Consider the following 9,618-nt stretch of genomic DNA (forward strand, 5'->3'; position numbering starts at 1 on the left):
AAAACTTTTTGGCACAAATTTAAAAATACTTATCCATAATAAAATACAATAAGACGAGATGCGTGCGAATGCGATATCAAGCACCGTTTTATTGCATAGAATAAAAAACAAATCTTACAAAACAATCAACACGCAATGTTAAAGTCGTGCCAGCGCACGAAAATAATAATAACAGCGTACCTGTCATCATTAATAACGCAGAGCCATTTGTCACACCAGTTGTTATAAACGAGGAAAAATGATAATTCGCACGCATGATCTTCGACAAAGCGCATAATCTGTTGTCCATCGTGTTCGCGATAATTCGTACTTACACTTTTGCGTAATGCTACACACGGATTCCGTTTAAGTACGAGGAAGAAAAATAGAAATTATCACTTGTGTAAAAATTATTCTCCAAAGTCTTATCAACCTGCAAAAATGTAAGCATAAAACACACACACGCGTACCCAAGCACATCTATATCCACACGCATTTCCTGCACGTTCATTAGCGTATACTGTTCACGATGCAAAAATTGCGCTTTGTAATTTGTGTTTGATCATGCGAGTCCTGTCGATATTACGTGTAGTTTCAATTAGCAATCTCAGTCATTGCAACATCGTATCATAATGTCAGAAACCAAAAAACGATATCTTTCTTTCACAATTTGCAATATTAATGAAAAAGTTTTTACAATATCGGTTTTATGATTCACCAAAAACCTTGGGACAGAAATAATTGTGTTTTAATTCATAAGTAGTCATAAAAGTAAAAGTTGATTTTTGCGGAAAGTATACAAGATGTTCACAAGAGGAACATATTGAGATTAAACATTTACATGTGTGAAAGAAGAATGTTTTAAATACATTTTACAAGCCTATCCATGAACAGGGTCATATAACATATAAAACAGTCCTTTTATTTCCATGTACATCACAAAATGCGTAACTTTTCGCTGCTGACATAATTTAATTGATGACTAATCGAAAAGGTATGTATAGGTAGATAGAACACATATCAAACGGCTAAACGATAGAACACTTCAAACGCGAGGATTACTATTTTTAATACATATAATCGACAATATATTTACATGTATATATATATTACAGAATACGTTACGCCTTATTAATCATACAAATATAATGATAGGTTTGAACACTCGATTATTATTTCTACAATTTCCGTTAATATACAGATCTTACACCCGCAAGACGTACTCTTCTCCTCGGTGATAAAATTCATTCTTATACTATTCTAAATAATATTGCATATTGTTGCCGTATACTATTGCATATATAAATCGGTCGATTTAATTAGGATTTCATTCCGTATTGTGTTCCGACTTTTCAACATATTAGCTACGAATACATTTGTAAAACATATCACACCACCTCTCGAAAAAGCAACGGGGAAGAGTGTTTTTCGGATGAATAAATGTTATAATTTTACCATGCTGAAATTTTAACTTAAGTACCACATGATTACAAAAATATCTATTGTATTAGCATTGTGGTTCTTTTGTGAAATAAAGATTGAAATATTCATATAAATTTTATATATATATATACATCGATCAAAATAAGATTTTTCTCATTATGTTATTCTTGAAAAGACTCGCAATATAGTCTCAAGTTCACTTGTTTGATCATCATTTTCAAATCTTTTCACGTAATAAAAAGCGTCCCTATAGTGTATTTATCTCTTAATACACAATGAGTTCATAACGTAATTGTTAAATTTTTTATTCATTATAATCTATGAATTAATGCTTTGCATAAAAAATAATATTGGATAGGTATACATGTAAAGTAAGAAATAAAAGGGTGTTCCGCATTTTCTACTATTAGCGACAATTTTATTAGGCGTTTTATTTATTATATATAATAATGTTAGTTATATTAATCACTTTGAGAACAAAATTTTGATGATTTAAGAAGATTACGATAGAGCTTTAATACAATACCCCAATTCAAGACAAGTAAAGATGTAATCAAAATACTTTTTAAACACATTTAGAGATACAGCATATAGATATATACAGAGTGTTTAATGTATTTCTACACAAAAATGTTAAAAAAAATAAATAGCTTTCGACAAACGGAGCTTTAAAGATGAAATAAAAAATATTTGTTTCAGCTTTTCTTAACAAAAAGAATTTTTTTCTCCGCCAAGAACTGCAAATTGATCAAAGAATCTGTCATTAGAAGTGCAGTAGAAGCGAAACACTCTGTATATAAGTTAAGAAAAAAATATAATTACCTAAAAATATATATTAGAAGTATAATATTATACAATGCATATATAAGAAATAAACACTATAATAAATGTTTTACAATAAAATTCAAAGAATTAATTATCTTCTTTTCTCTTTTTTAATCAAAATTTATAAAATTAGATTTATTCTTGGATTGCAAATATTCAATATTTGCGATCAATACTGCACAGTGAATCATAACGAATGAATACTTAATTGGAAGTTTATCTCACTTGTCTTTGTCCATGTCCAAATATGCTTGTATAATACTACTTAAGCTAATAAATAAAAGCAGTGGTTTTTTAATCAAGAGTATATAAATATCGTTAGATTTGATGCATTTTTCATGAAATCAAAAATCAGACTTTTTTTTCGAAAGCATATTTAAAGAATCCAAGTGATATTAACTAGTTGAAAAATTAAAAGTCACTAGTTAGACGGATAGATTGTTTGGCAAGATTGTTTCTATTAAATAATTGACTCATCTTTTGATATGAATATTCTTCATGTTGATATCTGTTAATGTGTACAAACTTAATTGTCCAGATTATTTATAAATGTATATCATGTATCTTACAGTTGCACAATAAAAATTGAAATATCATGCTCTAATTACTTATGCTTTATATATTCATGATTAAATGTTCGTATATGTATATATCAAGTAAAAATAATATAATTAACAAAAAAAAAAAAAAGATTCATCGCACAGTCAGCATGATCTTATACACAGAGTGGCAAAGTATACTTACCTATCTATCAAGAGACGAATTAATGGAAAATAACCAAGTGTCTAAAGTATTTGTCAATTTAGCTAAACTACCGGCTGATGCCAGACGATTTTACCGCTAAGACAGCCGGATACGAGCAAATAGTGTTTGGGTGAGAATTTCGTGCTGACCACAATATCGGAATGACCAATGTGCGTCGCTAGCTCGTGAAGCTGCACGGACTCGTTGGCGGGCGGGACGCAATTGGACAACTCGGCGCAGTTGTTCGAGAACGCTAATAACCGTACTCCGTAACCGAATGGTGAGCATATCAGTCTACCGTCGGCCGAGAAGCACAATTCTTTAATATACCCGGAGCCAACGTTAGGCTCCTCGATGTAGTGCGTCAACCTGGGTGTGTTCTGATGAATCTTGTGATTCCTCGGTATCGCGTACATGGGCTTCTGACTTTGCCGATTCGGTAGGCTCTGCACCCGCGTACGATCGCCAATTATTACTACCGTGTGGGAGGATCGAGGTATATTTACGCTGACGCCGTTATTCGATCTGGGCAACCAGTCTCGCCTTTCGGCACCGGGATAAAACTCCCTCTCTCGTTCGCGACGATTTCTGGCTTCTCTGATCGCCACGAGCGCTTCCCACACGTCGCTCGAGCTGACGTGCAATTCCACATTGCCGGTGGAAAAGTTGTCGATCACATTGCGTCGTCGCAAGTCGTTGAGTTGAGATTGCAGCCTGGGAGTTCTATACTCTCGCGCATTCTCCCGATCTCTGTCGTCAGCTGACGCATCGTGCGTCGAATCGTTATTATCGTTTACATGTCGATTCTCCGATCTATCATCGTTGTGAATCGTATTTACTCTTGAATCGGCAGCGGAGCTCGTACCTGAATTCACTTCGAGCATGTCGAAGTTTGTTCTCACCGAATTTCTATCCGCCCGCGGATTTCTCGACTGAGAACGTAGAGTCCGCACTTGCCAGTTTGTCCTCGACGATCTAACTGATGACGGCGCGGCGTCCGCGGATACATGGATAGGTGGCTCGAATGAGTTTGATCTCATATCCGACACGTCGTGTACTATTCGGGTGCGATTTGAACTTTCTATTACTAGGGAAGACGTGATACCCGAACTCGACGGCTGCGACTGCGGAAAGTCCTCAAACTCTTCCATGTTTAAACTCGTTAAACGGCCCTCCTCTCCCTCATTCACGTGTTCCACATTGCTAGACGTTTCGCGTTCTTGTATGTCATGAATGCAGGTCCACTGTAAATGAAACGAAACATCAATGAAATTTACTGGTCATACATGATTATAATGCAATAAACTATTGAATCCATCAAACCGACCTCTGATTTTTCACCGCTACTGACATTTCTCGATAAGGCGCACCATCCCTGTGGATGAACTTGTAAACTGGATATTACCTCAGCATCGTCGCCTATAGGAAAGTCGGTGAGGAACTCAACTCTGTTGTGAGTACGATTTTGAGCAAAAAGATGCGTGAAACTTGCGGCAACTGGTATAGTAGTTTGAGATAATTGCATTAATCTGTACATATTTGGCTGGAAAAATAAAAGACAAGAGTGATTTAATATAATCATGTTTATAATATGAAACGTTCAATTTAAGTAAATAAAAGATGAAGAAGTGTTATCTACCTTGAATCCAGCCAAATCCTGACTTAGTGTACTAAGCTTAAGATTGTGTATTACAATGAGATATCCCGACGTAGTGCATATTAACATTTTGCTAGTATCGGGAGTAAGTCTTGTTCGCATTAATCCATTTGTGTGAAATACACGCGTATACACAAAACTATTCTCTGTAAAGCTGCAGAACAAAATTATCATCACAATTATACAGCTGTATAGATACAAGAGAACAAATTATTATGTTAATCAAATATTGCTTGCCTATTAATATCCCAAGTATATATGCTACCATCAAATCCACTAGTTAATAACAGACTATCACTTGGACTATATTCTATGTTTTTAACCCAATTAGAGTGTCCCTGAAGAGTCCTTATCCTTTGTTTTAAATTCCTGGCATCCCATAAAGCAACCGTACTGTCATCAGAACATGTAGCAAACATACGTTGATCCAGGAATCTAATATCATGATGAACAATGTCATGTTACATGGTCCGTGTCCTTTTGTGATTTTCTTTATAATTTTAAGAAATTCATCCTACAAACCTTACGCAATTGACGCAATCATTATGAGCATTGTCAATGGCATGTATTAATTTTCTACATAATGGGTCAAACATTAAAATACTTTTCTTCTCACATGCTGCCAGCAAGAGAGACCTGTAATATCAAACGCATAATGAGATATAGCTATGATTTCAAGATCTTAATGTTGTGGATGAGGATGTTTTCAAGGATATGTGTTAAGAAATACCCGATTTACTAACCCATCTGGCGAATACTCCAAATTAAATACACCGCCGTGTCTCGCAGCGGTTAAATTATCCCCATGATCCCACGAAGTAATAGGCTGTATAGAAGAGTAAAGAGTCTTGTGAAAGTCATCGTTGTGGCCCAACGGAAACTTTACACCCAACTCGCGTTGCCTCAACCAAAGGCTGTTTGGCGTTTGCTTGATCCGTATCTTCGGCATTTCAGCCAGGTGTTAATTTCAACCGCATCCAATTGAACGTATCCGAAGACAAAATCAAGAGCTCGCAAACAGCGTCAGAAAGTTTTAATTCAAATTAAATCCAACGACAGCTTCGTCGAGACTTGGTGATCTATCACCCAATGTATTTCGGAATTTGTCGATTGCTAATTTTCCGCAACGATTCTTCGCAATCGTCGTTCAGTCAGAATTTCACCTACTCTTTAATGCAAATTCATATTTCACAGAAAATCGAAAATTTTGACGACGATAATGGTTCAAGGTTCAATGTGACTAGGTTAAGTACGAAATACTATGCGCGAGATTACACGTGACTTTTCGCGCACATCACCGCTTGTGTTTGTGTGTTGCGGCACAATTGCGACGTCGGGTAAAAGTGACAACTGGGAATTGTACTTGCACGTCGTCGTCGTCGTCGTCGAAGGCTCAGATAAAAGGTTCAAATCAATTTTAAAAATCTGACATAATACAGATCAGCGCCATCTTCGCTGATCATCGCCTGTCATCGGCATCGAGAAACACATGACGTGACATTAGCTGCGTTTAGATGAACAAATGCTCGGTACACATGGCAGCTAGTTAGTAGATTAAAGATTACCAAATCTGATTGGTGTTACACTCTAGATCTGCGAATCAAATCTGCCAATCATTAATTGCTTAGGGTAAATTTGTGTAAACGCATAATGCAGAACCGACCAATCACATATTAAATATTTGATATTAAATTTTATAGCGTTTTCAAGCGAACGGATTTTGATCCATCTCGGATCCATTAATCACTATTTTCCTATGAATTCAAGTCTTTTATTGGCGGAGACGATACAATGGGTGCGTTCAGGGAGACGCTATTAGCGCTATTTGCGTCATTCTATCTTTATCGCTCATTAGACATAAAACAGGGATAGAATGACACAATAGCGCTGATAGCGTGCTCCTCGAACGCACCCAATGACGACAAGTTTAGGTCGATAAAAATTCGTTTACTTGAAAACGCTATTGGATAATCTTCAATCTTCAATGCGTAAGCCGAGAGCACAAGCTTTTACATAAAGCATAACGCATAAGCATAAGGAAATTGATTGGTCTATATATAAGCATAAGCAAATGCATAAGGAAATGGACCAATCAATTTCCTTATGCTTATGCGTTATGCTTTATGCAAAAGTCTGTGCTCCGGCCAGTAGTCTGATACGGGCTTTACTGTTTCTGTTCAATTTTATTTAAATATAACCATTGTGTGTTGGCGTAAAGAGTAATAATACAATTGAATTATTTTTGCATCTTCTAGAAAACACAAAAAAGACAAGAGACAATTTGGACTCTACGTTTGAGAAAAGCGTTAAAAATGGAAATAAGATGGAATAAAGAATCTATACGTAATTTATTTAATCACACAACGGAATACATAATAAATAACATTTTAAGGTATAGCCTATTTCATTGTCAATATTTTTCGTACATTTATTTTTTAATTATTACATGAACACTAGGTACAGCTTTTATTAGATGTTATAAATATTTATTAACTCAAGGATAGTATACGCGCGCGTATATTATAGACTATTTCTATTATTATATATTTTTAATTATTAGTGTTTCAGAGAAAATTATAATAATAACATAATTATTGGATTAACAATAATAATTAAAAAAAGTATTTATAATTTTTATGATACCATGCTATAAATGCATATCATATGTTCTTAATAGAAATATTTTATAAAGCGTATATATTTTGATAATATAATTGTTCACAACACCAGTCAACAATATCAATTAACTATAATAAAATATACAATTACAATATAAATTTAAGATAAAATTTGTCACAATAACAAAGTTATTTTGCACACAAAAGTGTTAAACCTAAAAGTAGAATGGTTAATCAAAGTATAGTACTGTGAAATTACTTATTCTTCATCAGCTATAATATTTGTATCAAATTTTAGACCGGTTCCATACAAATGCTTTTCGGTCCATTCGTCGAATCGTTGAGCAAGATCTTCCGACATGTAATTTGTCCAGTCACCAATTTTGCCTTTTCTGATAAACTTGAAATTCGGGTCATCTGTTGATGCACTTCCGTTTAGTAACATTTCCATGTTCATCGATGGGTTTGTTGCCATTTTTGTAAATTTCAGGTGTTCGCGTAATCCATTGATTTGCTCATCAGTCACACTCTTACCCAGAAACTCTGCTGCTCTCTTGATCACTGCTATTTGATCCTGAAAAGCATAATGCACGTTTCAGTAAAAAATCCATGAAGATATATTTTAAAAACAGACGTGTTTTCTGTACTTTACCCGTTTCATTTCTTCGTATTTCAAAAATAATATGTTATCGTGATCTCTCATCTTCCAAAAAGGTAGGACATTTCCCCAAAACGGGCTCATCGGAGCTAAACAAACATTATTTTGTAAATTTCATTTTAATTCTAATTTTTATTTATACATTCTATAGATAATGTCGTTTTAAGAAAGTCATCACAAAATTCACATTAATTTACAACATGCAGACATCTCGATTTAAATAACATGAGATAATAAATTACCAATTGTTACTAATTGCATTTTTAACTAATGACATTTTTTAAAATAAAATAAGCTTCTACGATTGTTTTTTGCATAAAAAATTGATAAATAATTATTTGTTATTAATAGTGATTTTTTTTTTAGGAAGATGGATTACTCAACACACCACTATCTTGTAGCACTAACTCTGCGAAGTCGTCGAAGTTTCCTTTCATGCCGTGGAACATTCTTAAGTAATGGTAAAAACTGACGCAGGTATCTTTTGGATTTCTTGCGACGTAAATCACCTGCAAAATATCGACCCGTCACTAAAGAAAGGTATAAAAAAGTGTACGTCGTGCTTGCGCTACTTTTCTTCACCTTAGGCTTCTTCTCGAGAAGTTGTTTTGGTAATAAATCCCACGGTAAGTGAGATTTAATATATCGCGGTCTTGGCATGTTTGTTATGTTTTCAATGCTGTCGCCCAGTTTTTTAAACCACTCGTCATAATCTCCATTAATCATAACAGCTGAACCTCTGTCGAAAAGAGAAATTCAGAAAAAGATTTGGTTGGTTTCTTGCAATTGACAATGAAACAACTTTAAGCTGTGTGTGGATATCATTAAACTATTTTTAATTTTAATTTTCAACATGCAGGCATTTTAATTTGCGTGATATAAAATAATAAGCTGTCGACAGTGATTAGATGGATTTTATGACATTTTTTAACAATAAAATAAAGGTTTTTAATCAATTATATTATTAGTTTGTAAATTGACTTACTCGAGCAAAGGACTTCGCAGGAGAATAAGCGTGCGAGCTTTTTCGTAATCAAAATCATGTCCAATACACCATACCATTTCCTGTATCCAGTGACTGCCTAGAAAACAATTTTACAATATCAGAAAACAATTTGAAAAATAGAGATTTAATAATACAATCAACACAAAATTAACAATTTCTTTTGATTCTGTAAGCTGTGCGAAAAGGTTTTTTTTCTTTTTAAGAATTATATACTGTACAACTATATTTATTAAAAAATGAGTTTTAAAATATTCACCAGTACGAGGGTACGAGACCATCCAGACGTCGTCTTCGTACACTGTGAAATCGCGTATCTTTTGCGCATAAAAAATAAACTTCGGCGGCAATAAACAACGGCTAGGCTGTACTCTTAGAAAACTGGGCGTTAATTGGAACATCTCGTCCAATTTCTTTCCATTCTCATCGTCTACCGTCGAAAATACGAATGATTGTTTATCCACTAAAACAAAAAATATTAATTCAGCGATTAATTGAAGAAAAAGGCGCGCGGATAATCGCAATCGCAATCACTTTGCGTTTAACACTTACTTGCTTCCGAGTTGAACAAATATGATTGATCATGCAAATACAATGCGGATTAAATGCAAATACGCTCTACACACTTGGGTGCTGTCACATGTACGACTTGCAGAGGAATGAACGTACTCTCGGTTGTTCGAATTCCATG

At 34.4% G+C, this 9,618-nt stretch overlaps 2 protein-coding genes and 1 long non-coding RNA gene across 3 annotated transcripts; 1 reads left to right on the forward strand and 2 right to left on the reverse strand.

The window, feature by feature from the left end:
* Positions 1 to 69: 69 nt before the first annotated feature.
* Positions 70 to 6,095, reverse strand: LOC105675608 (DDB1- and CUL4-associated factor 10 homolog). The gene is made up of 6 exons (XM_012372882.2): positions 5,392 to 6,095; positions 5,171 to 5,284; positions 4,886 to 5,083; positions 4,631 to 4,802; positions 4,319 to 4,534; positions 70 to 4,235 (listed from the first exon to the last, which is right to left on the reverse strand). The coding sequence occupies exons 1-6, from the start codon at positions 5,595 to 5,597 to the stop codon at positions 3,054 to 3,056; spliced, it is 2,088 nt and encodes a 695-aa protein (XP_012228305.1). The 5' UTR covers positions 5,598 to 6,095; the 3' UTR covers positions 70 to 3,053.
* A 73-nt stretch (positions 6,096 to 6,168) lies between these two features.
* LOC137000280 (uncharacterized) lies at positions 6,169 to 8,418 on the forward strand. The gene is made up of 3 exons (XR_010890574.1): positions 6,169 to 7,040; positions 7,757 to 7,980; positions 8,291 to 8,418. It is a non-coding gene; the product is annotated as an uncharacterized lncRNA (long non-coding RNA).
* On the reverse strand, positions 7,056 to 9,616 carry St2 (Sulfotransferase 2). Its single transcript, XM_012372333.2, has 7 exons — positions 9,480 to 9,616; positions 9,187 to 9,390; positions 8,910 to 9,006; positions 8,507 to 8,663; positions 8,313 to 8,433; positions 7,919 to 8,013; positions 7,056 to 7,840 (listed from the first exon to the last, which is right to left on the reverse strand). Coding segments are annotated over exons 1-7 (990 nt in total). The 5' UTR covers positions 9,481 to 9,616; the 3' UTR covers positions 7,056 to 7,525.
* Between the last annotated feature and the right edge of the window lie 2 nt (positions 9,617 to 9,618).

This window comes from Linepithema humile, chromosome 5 (genome assembly GCF_040581485.1).
Source record: "Linepithema humile isolate Giens D197 chromosome 5, Lhum_UNIL_v1.0, whole genome shotgun sequence".
Lineage (NCBI taxonomy): Eukaryota > Metazoa > Arthropoda > Insecta > Hymenoptera > Formicidae > Linepithema > Linepithema humile.

Coding starts and splice junctions, on each gene's coding strand:
- LOC105675608 (XM_012372882.2), bottom strand. CDS start 5,597: ATGCCGAAGATACGGATCAAGCAAACGCCAAACAGCCTTTGGTTGAGG. Junction 5,084..5,170: donor GATTGCGTCAATTGCGTAAG/GTTTGTAGGATG, acceptor TCATGATATTAG/ATTCCTGGATCAACGTATGT. Junction 4,236..4,318: donor GTAGCGGTGAAAAATCAGAG/GTCGGTTTGATG, acceptor TTTCATTTACAG/TGGACCTGCATTCATGACAT.
- St2 (XM_012372333.2), bottom strand. Junction 8,664..8,909: donor CTGCGAAGTCCTTTGCTCGA/GTAAGTCAATTT, acceptor TCTTTTCGACAG/AGGTTCAGCTGTTATGATTA. Junction 8,014..8,312: donor GTTAGTGCTACAAGATAGTG/GTGTGTTGAGTA, acceptor ATGTTTGTTTAG/CTCCGATGAGCCCGTTTTGG.